General features: G+C 38.6%; 1 protein-coding gene across 8 annotated transcripts in view; it reads right to left on the bottom strand.

Moving 5' to 3' along the window:
- PLD1 (phospholipase D1) overlaps positions 1-23077 on the bottom strand; it is a 283431-nt gene that overhangs the window by 136839 nt on the left and 123515 nt on the right. For all 8 annotated transcript variants that reach the window (XR_001918038.1, XM_018047809.1, XM_018047781.1 and 5 more), the window contains 4 exons: positions 20039-20188; positions 19246-19329; positions 9103-9184; positions 1168-1278 (listed from right to left, as the gene is read on the bottom strand). Coding sequence is in view for 7 of the 8 variants with exons in the window: in XM_018047809.1 (XP_017903298.1) it covers positions 1168-1278; positions 9103-9184; positions 19246-19329; positions 20039-20188 (427 nt within the window). In the remaining variant the exon portion in view is untranslated. The remainder of the gene's footprint in view (positions 1-1167; positions 1279-9102; positions 9185-19245; positions 19330-20038; positions 20189-23077) is intronic.

The following is a 23077-nucleotide window of genomic DNA, read 5'->3' as shown; positions in this document are numbered from 1 at the left end:
AGACTGAATAATATTCCATTACATGTATATGCCAATTCATTAGTGAGAGTGTGATATTAAAGTGTCCAACTGTTATAGAACTGCTTTCTTTCATCCTTTGATTTTGTCCATATTTGCATAATATATTTTGACAGTCATTATTAGGTATGTAAATGCTTATATTTTCTTGCTGCACTGAAACTTTTATTAATACATAATATCCTTCTTTGTCTACTGTAAACTTTTTTGATTTAAAGTCTATTTTGACCCATATTAGTATAGTCATTTCTGCCTTTTTTTGGTTATTATTTACATGGATTACCTTCTTTTAATCAAGAAAAATATATAATCATTATATACTTTAAGCCTACTGGAGATTTATTATTGTCTTGAAATATCTCAATAACTGGGCAATATTTACTGATAGGCTTGTCCTTGGTAAAATATCAAATGGCTTTTTTCAAATTGTTTATCATGTTTATTCACATTAGTAGTACTTTCTACTAAGAGCTTTTAAGGAAAGCGCTTTAAATCCTAAAGGAACTCTTTTTGGGTCTATCGGTATTCAAGGGATGTCCCAGGGAGCTCACATCTAAGAGGTTTCAGGATAACCTTAATGAAGAGTATGGAAACTTGATGGGACTCTTGAATATTAAAACAACTCTAGGAATAATGTTCTTGGCTAAATGATCAGGGTAAAAGAAGCAGAAATGAGAACTCTGATGATCCCATCAAAATCAGAAATATAAGAAAGTATGTGTGCTCAGCCATGTCTGACTCTTTGCAGCCCCATGGATTATAGCCCACCCGGCTCCTCTGTCCATGGAATTTTCGAGGCAAGAATACTGGAGTGGGTTGACATTTCCTACTCCAGGAGATCTTCCTGACGCAGGGATTGAGCCCGCGTCTCTTGCATCTCCTGCGCTGGCAGGTGGATTCTTTACCACTAGCGCCACCTGGGAAGCCCATAAAGTTCACAGTACTATTTACTCAAAATATACATGAGGGAATTCCAAAGATTGCCACTGCTCAAAGCAAAACATCTCTGAAAACTGTAGAATAATAAAGAAGAAACATTTTTCAGCAAGATGACCCAAATACCTTTATGTTGGGGTGTAGACGCAAAACATATCTGAAAACCATAGAATAATACAGAAGAAACATTTTTCAGCAAGATGACCCAAATACCTTTATGTTGGGGTGTAGACGCATCAGAGTCCTCTTGCTGTATTCACTATTGATTCCAAGGGCAAGTTCCACCTCTTTGTAGAGCATAACGAAGATTCTTACCCCTTGTTGCTGTCACAAGAAAAAAACACAGGGAAAAATAAGAACTTCTGGAAGTATGCTACGATTTTCTTTTTCTTCCTCCTTTCTGGGCATTGTATTTTCTAAAAACTTCTTCTATAAACAAGTATAATAAAATATTTAATGAAAACTGCCACAGAAGGAGCTGAAATGTGTAGATTAAGACACAAATATAAAAAATAAAAAGCTACCTCCTTTCCTTTCTATGCATACTGAGTCAATATTTGACTAATTACAACCAGAATGTTGAAACTGCAACTTTAAATACTAAAAATGTCTGATAGTCTTACACCTTTGAACACCTCCAAATACTTGACATTAGAGGAAAGTTTTGATCTGATTCATTGTTATAGAATTAGGGTCTTCTTTTTGTTTTTATCATACCACAATGAGTTGAAATAACAGTGTTTTTTAACACTCTGATGATAAAATACGCTAAACATGCCTTAAATGTTTTGGGGGATATTTTCATAGATTTTTTTCTTTATTAAAAATTATTTCAGTGGAAAAACACTTCTCACTCTTCAGAAATGAATGTGTTGGTTCACACTCTTCACCCATAACTAAATCATTAAGGCCTATTTCACCACTGAAATGACTTCTTCAGAAGTCAGCTTCTCTAACAATCAAAAACCCCTGAGTTTTAGCAGCAGCCCACAAATTAACATTGATCTGTCCCTAGACCTTGGACCTAAAGGAAAATAGACAAAGCCATTGTGAAGGTCATACTGAGTCAAAAGTGACTCATAAACTTTAATATGCTATATAAATCATATCTGTCATTAATATTAACCATCAAAAAGAATGTCCAACAGCTGGTAGTACAGGAAAGCACTATCATTTTTCTCTCTTAGTTCTGGGTAGTGACAAGGTCTTAGCTCATGGTTAATTTTGCTTGACACTTGAACGTTCTCCCCTCTCCCTGTCCTCTTAATGGTCCCCCCATTAACACACAGCTCCTCCAGGAAACTCTGTATTGTTTATCCTCATTTCTTATGCCATTTTTTTACTTTTTAGGTTTGCATCCTCAGTATTGCTGTGTAGTTTGCAACACTGAATTTGCATTTTATATACCCAGCAGCTCTGAAACCATTCTGGATGATTTCTGAAACCATATACAGGATACTGTAGCTACACATAGGCATTTAATATCCTACAGATTTAAAGGCAAGAAGTTTTCCATAATCTTTTCTAGAGTATTAGAGATGCAAGTGTATCTAATAAATTATAGTGATGAATAATAATTTTGTTATAGTTTGAATATCAGTTCAGTTCAGTCGCTCAGTCGTGTCCGACTCTTTGTGACCCCATGAATCGCAGCACGCCAGGCCTCCTTGTCCATCACCAACATGAGTTCACCCAAACTCATGTGCATTGAGTTGTAGTTGCCACCCAGCCATCTCATCCTCTGTCGTCCCCTTCTCCTCCTGCCCCTAATCCCTCCCAGCATCAGGTTCTTTTCCAATGAGTCAACTCTTCACATGAGGTGGCCACAGTATTGGAGTTTCAGCCTCAGCATCAGTCCTTCCAATGAACACCCAGGACTGGTCTCCTTTAGGATGGACTGGTTGTATCTCCTTGCAGTCCAAGGGACTCTCAAGAGTCTTCTCCAGCACCACAGTTCAAAAGCATCAATTCTTAATCCATGGTAACTAGGCATTGTTCATAAGGACATTCGAGTCACAAATTTAAGAAGACTTACTAGATTGAACACATCAAATTTATAACAACTGGACATTTTTTCAATGTTACAAAAATGTGAAAAAAACATAGGAGTTAACATTTTTAGTCTGTAAGATATAAAACTTTGGAGTAAACAAAACATGTTTACAATTCCCTAGTGTTGCTCTGCCAATACCAAGGAGCATATTTTAGCCCCTAAATCCTTTAGAATAACACATCACTTCAAGAAACTAACTTTGTCTTACTTGGTGTTAGTAATTTCTGAAAAGTGTCATATTTCTGAAGGGATACACCTGATTTACATTCTGGACTGCATTAAGGAAACCTGAGTACTAGCAGAAGGCCCATTCTTGCTCTGAAAAAAACAGGATTAAAATACATATGTCATTTTATTTCTCTGGTTAACAACTGACTTTTGGAACTTGCTTATCATTTATACATTATGCAACTATTATTGTAATCAAGTATGAAAGTACAGCAGAGAAGGCAATGGCACCCCACTCCAGTACTCTTGCCTGAAAAATCCCATGGGCAGAGGAGCCTGGTAGGCTGCAGTCCATATGGGTCGCTAAGAGTCGGACACGACTGAGCGACTTCACTTTCACTTTTCACTTTCATGCATTGGAGAAGGAAATGGCAACCCACTCCAGTGTTCTTGCCTGGAGAATCCCAGGGATGGCGGAGCCTGGTGGGCTGCCGTCTATGGGGTCGCACAGAATCGGACACGACTGATGCGACCTAGCAGCAGCATGAAAGTACAGACTTGAGTAAAGAAATAAGGAAGTGAAAGGATTAATTCATTAAAGGCAGGAAGTGAACAGATTAATTTCCAATGATCTGGTCAGTGAGTGCTCTAAATGAAAACTAGAACATTATTTTATTTTTGTCTTCTACTCTTTAGATTTACTTTTCTATTTAAATATTTTAGGATTCAGCAATGAGTAACAGTTTAAAAAATCGCCTCCCACTGAATGATGCAATATAAAGTTTAAAACCCCCAATTTCAACCTAAAGTAAAGAACATTACACCTGACATCTCTCATCACAGTTCATTTGTTTTAAAATGGATGATATTTTACTTCTTAGGCTTGTGAGATTATTACTCAAGAAGGACAGTAGTTGCAAATTAGGAACTGGAGTGAATCTTATAATTTTCCATTCATCTGCATAACGAATGGATTTTTTAAATAATAGAGACGCTGGCACTAATGGATTATAGTATTGATATTATCCTCCATCTACTAATACCTGACATTTTCTTCTTTACTGTGTCTTTCCTCATTGAAATAAATTAACCTATAGGAAATAGGATACAGACTTTTAAATCATTCTAGCTTAACAACTAAAAAGGAAATGACTAATAAGGAAGTAATTAAATATAAATAGTTTATTTTTATGTAGTCTGGTTTACAGTTGTTTACTTACACCACGCCCACAATAAGCAGTTGATTAGTGACAATATTCTTGTGATAATAAGGACATAAATTCCTCTTCTTTTGGTCAAGGCATTACAGACTATCATAAACTCTCAGCTATAAAGGGCAAAGCCAAATATATGCCCTTGGAATGAAGGCATTTGGTGGGTCCTAATAGTGCAGACTAATACAAAATATGGGAATATTTGCACATAGTGAAAGCCAAATCAGAAATAAAAGGACTGATGTTAATTCTATAATTTAAAAAAACACTTTTGAAGAATCTGATGTTTTATCAAAGCCTTTCAGTGACTCTAGGGGAAATTACCCTTTGCTCAGAAGAAAAGTATTAATAGGATAAGTGGGAAAACAGATGGCCCTGGACTTGACTGTGTTTCTTACATTTCTATGTTATATTATTTATCTTTGCTGAAGTCAGCTAACCCAAGGATTCCACACAATAAACTTTATGACACCTGATTTTAGAAAGATAAAAGTTCTATCCTCTTTTCTAATTCATTTTTAATCAAGTAGAACAGATACAATACTATAAACAGTATGAACTTTTAGGTGTTTTACACATACAAATGCATATGAAGAAAATGAAAAATAAAAAATGTTTATAGTTGAAATCAAGAGACTTTGTTTCTGAGCCAGCTTTTTCTCTGATTGTTCAAAGCACAGTGGTCAAAATATTTTCTAAATGTAGTAAAGTTGGTTCACTGACTAAAGACAGCTTAGCTAACATACCCCCAGAATAATCACTAAATTTTTCACCTGTCAAGGACTTTCCTGGGGAGTAGCAAGGCAGGGATGGATAGTTTGTAATATTTTAAGAAAATGAAAAGTAAAGGACAAAAAGGAATCATATCCTCACCATTGAAATGCAAGCAGCACTGGTAGGTAACAGCGCTAGTGCTCATAAGCCTTTCTCTTTCTTTCCAAGGCAATTTTGTTTAAAGCACAGTCCTTAAGGTTGAAGATCCCTTCCCTCCTTCCCTATTTCACCCTTCCGGCCCACTATTTTGATAAGATTCTCTTTGATTTTTCTGTTGAGTGATGTGATTATTCACCTCATTTGATGAACGTGGACATCCTTCCCTGCTTTTGGTCCCTGATTGCAACTTTAGAATGTGCTCTGCAGTCCAGGACAGAAAGAAACTAACTTGATGACAAAATCCCCCTGAGAACTAAGGTTCTATAGTTCTCCAGATTGCTGCACTTGAAGAATCTTCTGGTGCAGTTCTCATCAGAAATGTCATGTATTTCTATGGTTAAAATATACAGACTGGATACAGGGATGCAGTTACCCATAAGCATCATACAATTTATCTTACCTCCAGTACAATAAATTCAAACCTGTACAAACCCTGGGATGCTGCTTTGAGTTGTAAACAGTCTGTCTCTCAACATCGGTTTAAATTTTTTAAATGATGACAGGGGATAACAGAAGACCAAAGAAACAGGAAATATCAACTTGGTTACTACCAGAGAAACAAAATATTGTATTTTTCCCCTCAGAAACAGCCATTAAAAAAGATGTTTGCCTATTGTTGGCTATAAGGTAGAGACACTAAATTTCTCCCCAAAGAACTACAGAATCAGATAGGAGAAAAAAAGGAATTCATTTCATTCAACCTTATGGACCTCTGGGATCCATTAATGCAAGAATAAATGCTATTTCAACCCAGTACTTTGTGAAGCTAGTGGCTTTCAGAAACTAAATTATGTATGTAAAGCAGTGTTTATGAGCATATGAAATATCAATTTGGAACGATCTGAGTGTTAAAAATTTAATAATATGGTGTAGCTGGATTAGAGAAGAGAAATTCTATTAAATGTACCACTGAGAAATTAATACTTAATAGTATTACTCTTTCCTTAGGAGATTTTAAAAATCATTACATGTAATTTAAAAATTATAAGTTTCAAAAAAGCAGATGAAATTGAAACAAAGCACCATTATCAGTCAGCAATATTTATTTGGCCATGGTATTTACCTGATACCTCACAGGGTTCATGGGCCATAAAAGCAAAGAGAAATCACGACAGTGGTAGAAGAGGGACCTGGACAGGTATGCTGAGGGGAATAAACACACACACACCAGCCAACATGGAGTGGAGGACCAGACTTGCAGGATCTTTCTCCTGAACCCCGCTCTGGAAAAAAGTTACTAGCTTTCTGGAGCATACTTAGGTGTCCTGCAGGTACCTCATAGTCGCATGATCTAAAATGTAGCTCTCTGACCCTGGGTTCTTCCCACTTCCTTCCTCTGCCACATTCACCCTACCAACACACCGTTTTGATCAGATCACCCTTCGTCCATCACACCTCCCACTGGTTTTCCATGAAGTTCAAACCACTGGCTTGGTTCCAAAGCCTCCCCATCCCAACTGCTTTTTCAGCTTGATGCCCCATCCTACATATGCTAACACTCATATGCCATCAACCTTGTCACCTCACTGTGATGGACAAGGACTTAGAATTCCTGCCTCCAGAATGTTTGCTCATTACAGTTCCTATACCTAGAAATCTCTTCTGTTAAAATTTTTGGCCCATCTTGAATGCTCTAAACCCTTCATGCTGTGAGGGGCTTCCACACCAGACCTACCCAATGCTCTCCCTTCTGCTTTGAATCTTGGCACTGACTCTGTACCCAGCTGACTTCTATATAGATCTTTAAGCTCCTTCAGGTCGCGAATCGTGTCTTTCATTTTTGTACATGCTCATATGATTAGCCAGTGCCCTAATGTAGCAGGCATTCAACAGAAACACGTCAGCTGAAACCTAAAAGAGTAAAGCATTTGATAAGCACGTGAAGAGAAGATTTACTGGTATGACTGATGACTGGAAGGGCAAAGCTGGAAAAATGGATTAGAGTGGAATTTCTGGAGTTTATTTCTGGAGGAGAAATAAGAGAGGTGCTATTTCATAGAGAGAAACATGGAGAAAGTTATAGCCCATTCAATATGTAGAAAGACGTCTGGTAAGGCTAGGACTGAGCCCAGGATGTGAGTCCTTCAGCAAGCCCTCCCAGGGGCAGGGATGGGGTCCTAGTCACACACATGACATCCTTAGTTATTAGCATAGGACCAGATGCAGAGGACACACTCAGTATCTGTATGCTGGATTATGTAATGAATATGCAAAGAATACACGTAAGACTAGAATTTCCAATTTTGTGAATGGAAGTCTATTGAGATAACACACAGACTAGCCTAGAAAATGATGCTTTGGTAGAACATGTGTCGGAAATAAAGAAAATCAACTTCTTTTGCCTTTAACATCAGCAGTGAGGAGTGCCTATACCTACGCCTGGATATCCTAAACTAAATGCATGGGGAAAAGACATGGAAAAAAGGGGGAAAGGTGAGTGAGGAGAGGGGTATGGGAATGTAGAGGATGGGGAAAAAGAAATGAGTGATGGCTGTGAGAAATAGAAAATGCTGACCTCAATTACTCAGGATCTGCAAATTCTGCTTGAATGTTTAATTACAGAATTTAAAAAATTAAGACAGTTTCAAATAATAGTAAAAAGGCTTTGCTGCTGTTGTTTAGTCACTAAGTCAAGTCTGACTCTTTGTGACCCCATGGACTGTAGCCCGCCAGGCTCCTCTGTCCATGATATTATCTAGGCAAGAATACTGGAGTAGGTTGCCATTTCCTTCTCCAGGGGATCTTCCTGACCCAGGGATTGAACCCATGTCTCCTGTATTGGCAGGCGAATTCTTTAACCACTTAGCCACCAGGGAAGCCCAATAAAAAGGCTGCTGCTGCTGCTAAGTCACTTCAGTCGTGCCCGACTAGCACTCCCTAATTTGGACATGATTAATAACAAAGTTAGATCCATCCTAATTCAACTTAATTTAACTTGAGGGTCAACCACATAAAAGGATTAATTGCTATTGTTTTCTGTTGTTTTAGTCACTAACCTGTGTCCAAGTCTTTCATGTCCCCACGGACTGTAGCCTACAAGGTTCCTCTGTCCATGGAATTTCCCAGGCAAAAATACCGGAGAAGGGTGCCATTTCCTTCTCCAGGGGATCTTTCCAACCCAGAGATTGAACCCACCTCTCATGCATTGTAGGCAGATTCTTTATTGCTGAGCCACTGGGGAAGCCCAAAAATTCATTAGAAATATGAATGCAAAGTAGTCATTGGTGAGCCTATACTGCTTCAGTTATTTACTTTTTATAACAGAAAGAGCACAATCAATGCTCTCCCAGAATTTACAGTGTCAATTTACCATAAACTGTTTCCAAACTGGAACCAGTGGTTTTTTATGACCTTCCTTTGATATTCTTCAACATCCGCTTGACCCCATCTGACTGAAATTATTCTCAGATGACTTTGTCTTTTGCTCGAATGACAAATAATGAAAAAAATAAAATGCTATGTTTCATTTTATCATTCATTATTCAATGATGAAATTTCATTACAATTTTTGCTTATAAAATTAACTGCCCATAACTGATTATAAAACAAAAAGAATAGAGCTGCTAGTATAATTCATGCTGTGAATTAGGTGAAAATAGTTATGTTTCAATAGTAATGGGGAAAAAAATAACAAAATAAACTTGAAAATAGTAAGTATTCTATCTTTTGTCAAATTCTAAAGAAAAATGTTATAAGTGTATATGAAGGGCTTTAAAAAAAGGCATTTCAGAGGCAATAAACATTTAAAAAATTATATCAGCATGTTAGTAAAGTACATACTGCTTTTCGCTTAAGAATGCAGTCCAGCCTCCAACGATTTCCTTCAACCACCGGACGTTTCAGGAAGATTTCTGGACTCAACCTGAAATCACAAAACCAAGATTTCAAAAAGCTAAAACAAAATATTCAGTTCTGATTGTGTCATAGGAAGCAATGGCAATTTTAGCCCAAATGCCATTATCATCCTCCACTGTGGCAAGTCACCCAAAGTTCTCTATGAGTCCATGTACGACTTCATACTGGAACAACAACCTTTATCCAAAAAAAAAAGGCAGTCTCGATTTCTCCGTTATTCACATATCATACATACACACACTTGCAGATACTATTGATGCTATTGATACTATTGCCCAACAACCATTGTCACCTTTTCCTTCCTTGGTATCAGGGCCTACCTCCCATGACTAAATGTGAATATTCTGAATAATTGCTTCCTCACTCTTGTGTTTAGCTCCAGTTTATAAAGTAACACAATCCTGCACAATGAGATATATGAGGAAGTACACAGACAATATCTGCTGGATCATCAAAAAAGCAAGAGAGTTTCAGAAAAACATCTATTTCTGCATTATTGACTATGCCAAAGCCTTTGACTGTGTGGATCACAATAAACTGTGGAAAATTCTGAGAGAGATGGGAATACCAGACTACCTGACCTGCCTCTTGAGAAATCTGTATGCAGGTCAGGAAGCAACAGTTAGAACTGGACATGGAACAACAGACTGGTTCCAAATAGGAAAAGGAGTACGTCAAGGCTGTATATTGTCACCCTGCTTATTTAACTTATATGCAGAGTACATCATGAGAAACGCTGGGCTGGAAGAAACACAAGCTGGAATCAAGATTGCCAGGAAAAATATCAATAAACTCAGATGTGCAGATGACACCACCCTTATGGCAGAAAGTGAAGAGAAACGAAAAAGCCTCTTGATGAAAGTGAAAGAAGAGAGTGAAAAAGTTGGCTTAAAGCTCAACATTCAGAAAATGAAGATCATGGCATCTGGTCCCATCACTTCATGGGAAATAGATGGGGAAACAGTGGAAACAGTGGCAGACTTTATTTTTTGGGCTCCAAAATCACTGCAGATGGTGATTGCAGCCATGGAATTAAAAGACGCTTACTCCTTGGAAGAAAAGTTATGACCAACCGAGATGGCATATTCAAAAGCAGAGACATTACTTTGCTGACTAAGGTCCATCTAGTCAAGGCTATGGTTTTTCCTGTGGTCATGTATGGATGTGAGAGTTGGACTGTGAAGAAGGCTGAGCATCAAAGAATTGATGCTTTTGAAGTGTGGTGTTGGAGAAGACTCTTGAGAGTCCCTTGGATTGCAAGGAGATCCAACCAGTCCATTCTGAAGGAGGTCAGCCCTGGGTGTTCTTTGGAAGGAATGATGCTAAAGCTGAAACTCCAGTATTTTGGCCAACTCATGCGAAGAGTTGACTCATTGGAAAAGACTCTGATGCTGGGAGGGATTGGGGGCAGGAGGAGAACGGGCCGACAGAGGATGAGATGGCTGGATGGCATCACGGACTCGATGGACATGAGTCTGAGTGAATTCCGGGAGTTGGTGATGAACAGGGAGGCCTGGCATGCTGTGATTCATGGGGTCGCAAAGAGTCAGACACGACTGAGCAACTGAACTGAACTGAACCGAACACAGACAATGAGACGTATGAGGCAGTAAATAGAAAAAGTTCTTCCTCCAATGAAAGGAAGAGACACATGGGCACACACACAAAACCCCAGGGAAAGTGGCTCTGGGATGGATGCTGTATGGGGGCATGATGCTCAGATAGCTGCAGCCACACTGAAATTCTAAGGGCAAAGCCACAACCCTAATATCACTGGAGAACTTCACCAACTCTAGTACTGCCTAACTTTAATGCCTTTTTTTTTATGTGGACCATTATTAAAGTCTTTATTGAATTTGTTATGATATTGCTTCTGTTTTATGTTTTGGATTTTGGCCATGAGGCATGTGGAATCTGAGCTTCCTGACCAGACATTGAACCCACACCCCCTGCAGTTTGGAAGGCAAAGTCCTAACCACTGGACCACCAGGGAAGTCCCTAGTACTGTCTAACTTTAGAATTCTCATTCAATGAGAGAAATAAATCCTAACTGTTTAAGTTACTTTCAGTTGAGTATTCTAACAACCCAGGCCAAAAGTGTTCTAATTGATAAACATGAACACTGACTTCCTATACCAAGGAGCAGTGTCCTTGGGAACCTGGGCTTTCCCAGCAGGGAAGAAGGCAGGCTTGCTGATAGGTAAGCTTTTCCCACTGTGAGAATGGACCCCTGGGTTCTTCGTAGTAGTGCCATGGGCAGAACAGTACAAGAGAGTCACTTTTTCCCTCAGGGTTAGGTTCAAAGTCATTGCCTGACTTAAACTGGTAAGTAGTGTGCTAAGCTGCTAAGTCACTTCAGTCGTGTCTGACTCTGTGTGACCCCATAGATGGCAGCCCACCAGGCTCCCCCGTCCCTGGGATTCTCCAGGCAAGAAGACTGGAGTGGGTTGCCATTTCCTTCTCCCATTTCTCTTCTGTAACGGGAAAAACAAACAAAAAAGCAATAAAGTTTCATCTGCTGAAATGCTAGACCTGGAGGAGCAGGGTAAACTGTGTAAGGATCAAAGTCTTACAGAACACTAGGGTGAAATAGTGCCTTGCCAGGGGGTCTTCGAAGCATGGGAAAACCACAGGGCTTTAAGGAGCTAAGGAGATTAAAAGAAATAATTTTACGCTCTACTAAATTCAGTTAAAGAAAATAAAAATCCAGAGAAAAAGAATCTAAAAGAAACTTGCATTGGATAAGATAAATAAGAAAACAGATAATAGAGGGGTGTGCTACTGCTGCTAAGTCACTTCAGTCGTGTCCAACTCTGTGCGACCCCATAGACGGCAGCCCACCGGGCTCCCCCATCCCTGGGATTCTCCAGGCAAGAATACTGGAGTGGGTTGCCATTTCCTTCTCCAATGCATGAAAGTGAAAAGTCAAAGTGAAGTCGCTCAGTTGTGTCCGACCCTCAGCGACCCCATGGACTGCAGCCTACCAGGCTTCTCCATCCATTGGATTTTCCAGGCAAGAGTACTAGAGTGGGGTGCCATTGTGTATACAGTATAAATATTTACATATTTAGCTTAAAATAGGAAACAACTTGAACAAAAAATATAGCAACTGACAGGTAAAGATCTAAGATGAATTAAAAACAAATCTGTTTTAAATAGAAAAGTGTGTCACTGAGCACTGCTAGCTCACGGAAAGTAGGACATACCCAACAACATATATGTGCTTGCAATTTTCAATGCACACATTAATTATGGGCTCAGAGGGCTTCAGTGTGGGGGCCATTTTCAGGTCTATACTCTGCAATTAAGTCTTTATCATCTTTTTTTAAAATCTAAAAACACTGTGTACCCTGTATGCAGAAGATTCTACTAGATACTTTGGAGGATCTTAGGGAGGCTCTCAAGGAAATCTCGATTTTGAGCATAATGTATGAAAAGATAAAAATAGTCATGCTATGAAAAATGACAGTCATGCTATAAACAAATGGCAAGTACAGTACAGCTATGACTCACAAGCATCATTATGTCAGGATCTTAACTAAGTAATTATTAGCTAAGCAAAATTCAAAAGAATTGTGTAATACTACATTTCATTGGGTTTTGGACAACAGTGAATGTAAGATGCATATTACTGTGTGTACCAGTAAGAAAGAAAAAATGATGACAGCTATAAGATGTTAATGAGTGTGAGATGCATTCCAAATTCAGAGATGTTAAAAAGTACTTCTTAGTAAAGGCTCTTCTTAGAAGATTTTATAGTTTTAAATGCTCATATGAGAAAGAAAATGTTTAAAATAAATCATCAGAACGTTCATCTTAAGAAAATAGAAAAGAGAATAAATTAAGAAAAAGTAAGAAGAATGGGAATAATAGATAAGAATAGACCTTAATGCAACATAAAACAGAAAAGCAATAAACTCAATAAAACCAAAATCTAATTCTTTGAAAGATTAATAAAACTGACAAACTGGCTAGATTAAAAAAGAAAAAGGGAGTTGATTATTTTATGGGAAGAAATAGTACCAATTCTACCAAGATTCACTTGGGAAACGAAGGCAGGGAAAACATGTACTTACTCATATAATGAGGCTAGCACTATCCTAATATGAAAACCAAAAAAGAAAATCTAAGAAAAGAAAATATTAAGTACAATATCCCTAATGATCACAGAGGTAAAAATCTCTACCAAAGCTTCATAACTTATAAAAAGGATCATGACAAAATGGGGTTATTCCTAAGAATGCAAGGTTGGTTAAGCTTTTCATCTAACACTGAGAACAAGAAAGATGTCCATTCTCACTACTTTGATTCAACATTTTACTGACGATGCTAGCCAAGACAATAAGGAAAAAGAAAGAAAGGAAGAGAAAAAATAAATACAAAGCATACAGATTATAAAGGAAAAAGGAAAACTGTCATTATTCACACATCATATGTTCATCTATGGGGAAAAATCCTAAGGCATCTACAAAACAGTTACTCGCACTAGTAAGTGAACTAAGCAAGACTGTAGTACGTAAGATCAGTATTAAAAAAATCAACTGTATTTCCATATGTTGGCAGCAAATAAATGGAACATGAACTTTTAAAAATACCATTTACAAAAACATAAAAAACATGAATTACTTGGTGATAAGTGCAAGTATGTGGAAAGGACAAAACACTGATGAGAAAATTTAAGATCTTAAAAAAAAAAGGAGAGATATAGAGTATTCATGAATTGGAAGACTCAATATTGAGAACAAACACATTTGTTCTTGACATATCTTCTAGTGAGTAGTGGTTTTACAGTTCTTTTCCCTCTGATTTCTCAGTTGGGAAGAGAACTGGAAATGGGCGTTGGCACAGGCAGAGAGAGCCTCAGAAGTCCTCTGGTTAAGGCTTGAGGATAGGAAGAGTGGGACCTTCTGGCAGTGCTAGCGGTGGCAGGGACTGGCCCACAGGCATCAAAAACCCTGAGGAAGTGGAATTTTCCCTCCCAGTGGATGAAATGTGGTTCCGAGAGGATGATACAAATATTCATTGCCTGGCTCTGGATACAAAGTATCATTGCAGAAACTGTGTAACAGAGCAGGGCACATTTCTCTCAAAAGCCAGAAGACTGAAAAGGGAAGCAACAGGCAACCCACAAGTAGTGGGCAGATTATGGAGGGAGAGGAGCTCAGAAAAGCAATGCTATATAAAGTTGTTTATGAACTTCTAGCTCACTCCCAAGCTGCCCACACATAAATTTGATCCTAAATATTATCTAGAAGAATTTGAGAACTGAAATAAGAAACAAATCACTGCCCAAATTTGCCTTTAGGTGGAGAACATGGGGGACAGATCTGGACAGCACTGCAAAGACTTTAAAAAGAAAGATGTCACCAAAGACACACAGACAGAAGACTAGTTGGAACATTCTGCATGGACCTAATGGACCACTTTCCTGCTAAAACAGAAATACCAGTATTTTCTGTAAGATTTAAACAAGACCCAGAGTCATAATATTCAAAGCTTCCAGAATACATGAAAAAGTACTTGGCATACCAAAAAAAAAAAAAAAAAAAAAAAATCAGAAAAATCTCAACTTGCAGGAAAGCCATTCAACAAATGCCAATTCCAAAATGATATGCTGGAATTATTTAATATAATTCTTTGCTAGATATTGCAAAAATATTTCAACAAGTAAGGGTGAACACTCTTAAAATGAATAGATGGTCAAAAAGTCTCAGCAAAGAAATAAAGATATAAATAAAAGCCAAAGAGAAATTTTCAAGCTGAAAAATACTACAATAATCAAACTCTCAGTGAACAGGGACACTAGAACAGAGGTGACAAAGGAAAGAATCCATGAACTTAGAAAGAGATAAAGAGAAATTATCCAATTTGAGTAACAAAAGATTTTTCAAAAAATTAACAAAGCCTGAAAGACCCATTGGACAATACAAAAAGATACTGATTTGTGTCATCAGAGACTCAGAAAAAGAGGAGAAAGAGGGAAATGCATGAAAAAAGTTTGAAGAAACGATGGCTAAAAATTTCTCAAATTTGATGAGTGACATAAACCTACAGATTCAAGAAACTCAGTGAACTCCAAACAGGATAAATTCAAACACCACAATCAAATTGCTGAAACCTAATGACAGGAAGAAAATATAAAAGCACTCAGAAGAAAAACATGCATTATTTAAGAGGGGAACAATAAATCAAAATGACCATGAATTTTTCATCAGAAAACACTGAGGCCAGAATGAACTGGAGTAAATTGTAACTAGAATGTATAAAGATCTTCTGCAATTCAGTAATAGGAAGACAATCCAATAAAAAAAAGAAGAAAAATAAGATTTGAACGTTCCTCCAAAAAAACCTCAACAGATGTCCAAAAGTCACAGGAAAATATGCTTACCATGAAAAGACATGCTAATACAACTTAAAATCACGAGAGACTATTGAATACCCTTTGGAATGGCTAACATTAAAAAAGAATGATGCTGGGAAAAATTGAGGGCAGGAGGAGAAGGGGGCAACAGAAGATGAGATGGTTGGGTGGTGTCATCAACTCAGCGGACATGAGTTTGAGTAAACTCTGAGAGACAGTGAAGGACAGGGAAGCCTGGTGTGCTGCAGTCCATGGTGTTGCAAAAAGTCAGACATGACTTAGTGACTGAACAACAGCAATGAAAAAGACTAACAACAGCAAGTGCTTGCAATGATGAGGAGGGATGCAATTCCCAAACACTGTTAGTATATGCACTTCAGAAAACAGATTGACAGTTTCTTAGTGAAAGTCGCTCTTAGTATTGATATAATGTAATAACCTGAATTTACTTTTTAAGATAAGGGTTATCAAATTATGCACCATGAATTAAATTTGGTCCACTGCCTCTTTTAGTATGGCCCATGAGCTGTTACATTTTTAAAGGTTTATTAAACACACACACACTTGCACAAACAAGAACATGCATCAGAGACTATATGTGACCTGAAACAACTGAAATATTTACTTTCTGGCTCTTTACAGAAAATGTTCTCCAACCCTGTTGAAAGTCAGAAGCTTTTGAACTTTTGGGGTCATAAGCCACAGGAATACATTATGTATTCATCCCAGTATTTTCATCCATCCGTTTACCTACCTACCTACCTACCTACCTATCAGTCTTCTATTGACTACTGAAATAAAAGTTGCACAAAATAATACCCCTAACTTCCACTTAGGGCTTCCCTTGTGGCTCAGAAGGTAAAGAATCCACCTGCAATGTGGGAGACCTGGGTTCGATCCCTGTGTTGGGAGGATCCCTTGGAGAGGGAAAGGCTACACACTCCAGTATTCTAGCCTGAAGAATGCCATGGACTGTACAATCCATGGGTTCACAAAGAGTAGGACACAACTGAGCGACTTTCACTTTCATTTTTCCACTTAAGCTGCAACTCTCGTTTGTCTTCTTTCCTACCTTTTCTTATTGCATTATTTCAATAAAATTCTAAACATAACTTACTACCTCTCTGCCTAAAATATTCACCTATCTTTATCTGGACAGCTCCATCACCCAGGACTCAGGCCAGCCTCCTCTCCTGTGAAGCTTCCACAGCTCCTGCAGGCTCAGTCACTGCCCCTTCCTCCGAGCTTCCCCCAACCCCACCCTCACCCTGTGCCCTCTGCCATGCTGATCTTCACCACTGCAGTGAAGAAGTAAAGTTGCTCAGTCGACTTCTTCTCCGGAGAAGGCAATGGCAACCCACTCCAGTACTCTTGTCTAGAAAATCCCACAGATGGAGGAGCGTGATAGGCCCCAGTCCATGGGGTTGCAGAGTCAGACACGACTGAGCGACTTCACCACTGAGCAGGCCCCAATCTGTTGTCCTGCACATAATTTCCTGACTGTGTATTTTCCAGAGTAGGGGCTGCTTTTCATTCATCATTCTGGACATGTGCCTGTCACATAGTGGCTGCTCATTAAGTATCTCAGAAATGAATGAGTGAATAAATTAGCAAATGAAAGAATGGGTAGTTAAATGAATTAACGAACAAAAGAACTAAGCACTTCTAGGTCCCAGGTTGTTTCTCATTTCATTAAATCTGCCTTTTAGTTCAGTTCAGACACTCAGTAGTGTCTAACTCTTTGTGACCCCATGGGCCGCAGCATGCCAGGCTTCCCTGTCCATCACCAACTGCCGGGGATTGCTCAAATCTGCCTTTGCTTGCATATTAATTGTTTCAAAAAGAAAGTAACACAGTTTTCACTCAGGTATATGATGTCTCTTGATTTAGATTAGAAGCTTCTAAAGGGCATGTGCATCTTCTCACTATGCTTTTCATTCTCTCAGATCCAGATATATCAGGGTGTGATAAAGTTTCTGAATGCTCACTTTTGCAATATAATTGTACAACAACAATTTTCTTCACTTGTTTTGAGGGAAGTTTCTGCAAAGGTTTTATTTCAAAGACAGTGTTGTAATAAGATGTTATCCTAGCATAGTCATGAAAAAGAAATAACCTGCTGATTTATTTTTTTTGGCTGACAGAAGAAACATTTAACATTCCATCTCTTTAGATGTGTAAATGACAGCCTATATTTCAGTGTTCAGAACCTTCAAAACACATATTATTTGCTTGTGTAAAACATGATAACATGGACTCAATGGAAATGCTATTTACAGTCTCTTTCATGTCCTAGTCAAACTTTCAGAAATACTTTATAAAGGAAGATACCTACTACATTAAGCTTGAACCTATTCTCATAAGTGTGTAGAAAGTATTCAATTAAGAAATAGCTCATAAGTATGAAACTTTCTTTTATTTCTGGTAGCTGACTTGAAGAGATAAAATTTGGCAAGAATAAAAGGACAAAGATTAAGCTCCCGCATAAATGTGAGAATAAACAGAAGCACAGACACGCTGATTATCACAAGCCTTATCTGCTGACTTTAGATCAATGGTTCTCAACCAAGAGGGACTGTGCGCCCCAGAGGACATTTGATGACATCTGAAGATATTTTGGTTATCTCAATTGGGACCTTGCTACTGGTATCAAGCGGACAAAAGCCAGAGATGCTGATGGTTCTAAACACCCCACAATATAAAGAACAAGCCCCCGCAATAAAGAATTATCTGGCTCCACACGTCAGTAGTGCCAAGGTTGGGAAAGCATGCCCTAGACTTAAACATTTCCTCATCACTGAGGCAAAACAGTAGAAAAAGATGAGTTCACATTCCTAATCACTCTCCTTTCCCCCCAAAACCTAGAGTTAGGAAGAAATGAATTATGATGCTATTTTCATAGTTAAATAAAGATAGCATTTGGAAAGAAATAGGATAGGGGAAAATGGGGGTGGGAGGAGCATTTTAAGCAACTAAGTTCTTAGAAGGAAAACACATTTTAGACATTTTCATTTCCACTGTAGGAAATGTTAGCATCAGCAATGGGTTTTAACCATCCAGGCAGATGGGTTATTGGAACTAAAGTCATACTACAAGGCCTACACCTACTCCAGGAGTAAAATTTCCCAAGAGCTAAGTGAATTTTAGATACAAGAGACTTACAATGGCTTTAATTAGCATTTTAACTCTCATGGATGATTTTAAAGGGGATTAGAAAGTTGAAATCTGATGCATCTCTAGAAAAGCTAACCAGGCTTAGTCATTACAAAGGATATTTTAATACTAATAGGTAAATGGAAATATTCCAGTTTCAAAGGGACAATTCAGAGGAAGTGTATTCATTGGACCTTGTGACAGACTTATCAGCATCATGGAAGATATCGAAGGAAGACTATTTTCCATTATCTCTACACCTATATTTGCATTGCAAAATAGTCCTTACTATAATAAATATTGGTTATTTGCTTCCAAAGGAAAAAACAAAAACAAAATTGCTTAAACTAAATATTTTAACAATATATATGGATGTGAGGTTTTTTTTAAAAAAGACCTTTCAGTGGAGGCTACTACAATTAATTAGTTGGGACTTTGACCAAAACATCTGTGAATACTGCTGTCTTTCTTAATGTCTGATTCTAGAACAGTACAACACTGTTGTATATTCCTAAACACAGAGATCTCCAAACTCCCCAGGGACATATACTAACCACCAATCTGTGATAAATATTTCTTCTTTTGCCTCATCCATTGCATTTGCCACATCTTCAAAATATCCTTTGGCATTAACATACCTGAAAGACAAATTTTCTGTTTCATTTTTTTTAACAAAAAAGATAAAAAAAGAAATCTATCATATGGCAAAACAGAAGACGGAAGCCACTGCCTAGAATCTCTACAAAACCACCAGCTAACTTTGTATAACTGGAAACAAAAACTGAGAATACTATGTTCTGTTTGCTATGCAGGAAATACAGTAAGTAGACAGAAGCAGGCAATCTGATTCTTTTCTGCTGAGAGAATAACAAACTGAATGCTCTCATCATTGTATGAGGTCAGATGCACTCTCCCACCCTGCTGAACTCACACACCATTGTTCTTCTGAGACTGAAAGCAGACCAGTTTCTAACCCATGGGTAGAATAACATGCTAAGCAAAATTTTATTTAAAAGGAATATCTACCAAGTAAATTTCTCTTGCTTAAATTATGGCTAATGACTTAAATAAACTTTTCATTTGCATCATTAAGAAAATGTATGAAGTTAACTTTCAAAATCAGACTTCACAATCTAAAGCTAGCTATCTAAAGTTCATTTTTTAAAAAATCATAAAAACAAAAAACGGAAAAATAATTTATGCTCAGGTAGTCCTAATAAAGGCTCTTGTGAAGTATAATACATAATATTTTTTCACAGCTTCAAAAATTGATTCCAGGTGAACTTAGACCACTGTAATATTAAATGCTATGACTATCTTCACAGTCTTAGAGCAAAAAGATCTTACCATTTGGCTAAAGTGTTCTCTTGGATGGCAGCATATGATCCAAATCGATGATCTTTGAGAAAGTCGGGGCCATACTTCTGGACGAATTCTTCTATAGCCCCTCCCCACCACCGAGCATGTCTATAGCTGTTGCATTTTAAAATCAGAGTCCTTCAAAGAAAAGCAAAATGTGGAAAAGAATGGTCACTTTATGCTCTATCTCTTTAAATAATTTAAGAATTAAACATGTCCCATTTGTTTTGGTACTGCAGCAAAGAAAATTTTAGACAAAAGAGCATCCTACTGATATGAAAAAAAAACAGACTTTTAAATGGTTTTGGCAGTATTTAAAAATATATTCAATGTAGCACCAACAAACTTTTAGGTTACTAATTCCCTAATTATGCAAACATGTGTAAAGGTCTAGAGCTATCTGGGCCAAGCTGTGAGGAAGACATGGAAGAGGCATAAAGCGAGGTCCTACATCTAAATCTTAGAAAATTGTTGGTTCCTGTAAAGGACATTTCCCTTTGGCCCACCTGGTGTCCATTCCCTCAGCCTCTGGAAATAGCCTGATCATCCCGTGCCTTCTCTGGGTCTACCAAAGCCAACAAAATGGCATACTCCAACTCCTGATTCCAAAGGCTGGTTCAAGGATGATATTCATAAGCCAATTCCACCCAAAAAGTGAGAATAAAATCAAGGACTTGCTCAGAAATGCCAGCAGGAGAGTCTTCCCCTTCCACCAAACTTGGTTTGAGTGTAAGAGGCAGCCATCTTGCTACCACCAGGAGACCAGCCTTGGGATGGAGCAGATCCCAGGGGACAGAATTGAGAAACTCCAGGAAAATGCACCTCAGTGACATCGCTGGAGCCCTGGAATTAGTCATGGTTAACATACTTGATTAATTACTTTTGATGTAACCCAGACTGCACTAGATTTTTCTATTGCAAATGACTAAATGATCCTAAATGGTTACAGATTTGGCAGTGCTAAAAAAAAAATTCAGAGTGGGAGATTACAAAAAGTTATTACACAACAAATGCCAGAAGAGGTGACTACCACTAAGAGGTGAAATGAGTTATCCAAATTTGAAGTTCAGAGAAAACAAGGTGTGGGAACTCCCTGGCAATCCAGTGGGTAGGACTCCATGCTCTCACTGTCAGAACTCCAGGTTCTATCCCAGGTCAGTGAAATAAGAATCTGTATGTCTCCGCTGCTGCTGCTGCTGCTGCTAAGTTGCTTCAGCTGTGTCCAACTCTGTGCGACCCCATAGATGGCAGCCCAGCAGGCTCCCCTGTCCCTGGGATTCTCCAGGCAAGAACACTGGAGTGGGTTGCCATTTCCTTCTCCAACGCATGAAAGTGAAAAGTGAAAGTGAAGTCGCTCAGTCGTGTCCGACTCTTAGTGACCCCATGGACTGCAGCCTACCAGGCTCCTCCGTCCATGGGGTTTTCTCTAGGCACTGCCAAAATGAAAAAAAAAAAAAAAAGAACAATAACAACAACAAAAACCCAGAGAAAACAAGGTATTGAAGCCAGCAGTCTCCCTGCCATTTAGGCAGAAACTTGCCCCAGTAGAGGACCAGTGCTGTGAGTGAGCAGGGAGAGTTTGCTTTGGGGAGAAATGCAACGATCCTGATAAGAAGGAGGGAAGGAGGTATATGTATAGACCCTAAAATAATTATTTCTAAAGATTAGGGATGTCCAAACTGGTCCCCTAGATATGTCAGAGATATCTAGAGTTATATGTCAGCATTAATATTGATGTTAACTAGAAAAGAGATTGAGAAAAAAAGAAAAATTATTTGGCAAATAATAAAAAATTAGGGTTAGGCTTAGGCTTAGGCTTAGGCTTGGCTTTTGTCTGGGGTGTACGGAGAGGCGAGGTGAGATGTGGTGGTGCTGGGAGGAGGGAGGCATTCTCCATCGGCCGCAGCAGGCAGATACAGGGTTCTGCAGAGAGGTCACCAGGGCACAGGAAATGCCTGGGCTTGACCCAGCATGCAAGCACTGCTCCAACTGAGCTGAAATGCCTCTGAAAACCAGTTATGAGAAAAAGATATTGTAGAAGAGATAAAGGACAAACAGAAGTCTTATCACAGGATGTGAATCAGAGGTTAGGGGGAAAAAAAAGAACCATTCCAAACATGGAGGTAGAAAGAAGAAAGGTGAAATTAAACAATGTGTGAGGAGGGGTGTGAAGAGAACTGTCCCTAAAGAACAGAAAGACTGCTTTAGGGAGGGATTGCCAATGAAGGTAGAGAGACAAAAGGCCTCAGACTGTAAAGGGAGGAATTTGGGCTTCTTTGATACAAGGAGGGGGAGCACTTACACCAGGGGGGAGCGGATGAAACCTGGATCTGTATGGATTCATTTGGCAAGGGTGCACAAGTGAGTGATGGCAGGAAATGGAGATAAGATGGCCAGTAAAGCAACTGTCACCGCGACCATTGAAAATTGTGTCCTGATTTCTATGGTTCTCCAGAAAACAGGGAAGTAGTACCAGGAGGGACGTGGCTTTTTTTTTTTTTTTTTTTTTTTTGGCTGCACTGTGTAGCTTGTGGGATTCTAGTTCCCTGATAGGGATTGGACTCAGGCCTTTGGCAGTGAAAGCACAGAGTCCTAACCACTGAACTGCCAGGGAATTTCCAGGAGGAAGATTTAATGGCAGCATCATTATATTTCCAATAACATCCTAAATCTCCCATTGTCTGAGATTGGTAAGTTCAGCATTTTTCACACACACATGCAAACATATTAGTACAAATAGCGTATTTATGGTAAATATATATATATTTGATGTCAGTCAGTGTGTATAGAGAGAAATGTATTGTTGTCATTGTTCAGCTCACTCAGTCAAGTCTGATTCTCTGAGATCCCATGGACTGCAGCAGGCCAGGCTTCCCTGTCCTTCACCATCTCCCAGAGTTTGCTCAAACTCATGTCCATTGAATTGGTGACCATCCAACCATCTCGTCCTCTGTTGTCCCCTTCTCCTCCTGCCTTCAATCTTCCCCAGCATCAGAGTCTTTTCCAAAGAGTTAGCTCTTCATATCA

Source organism: Capra hircus, chromosome 1 (genome assembly GCF_001704415.2).
Source record: "Capra hircus breed San Clemente chromosome 1, ASM170441v1, whole genome shotgun sequence".
Classification (NCBI taxonomy): Eukaryota; Metazoa; Chordata; class Mammalia; order Artiodactyla; family Bovidae; genus Capra; species Capra hircus.
Note: the sequence above shows the minus strand (reverse complement) of the source record. Positions and strands in the feature narration are given on the sequence as shown.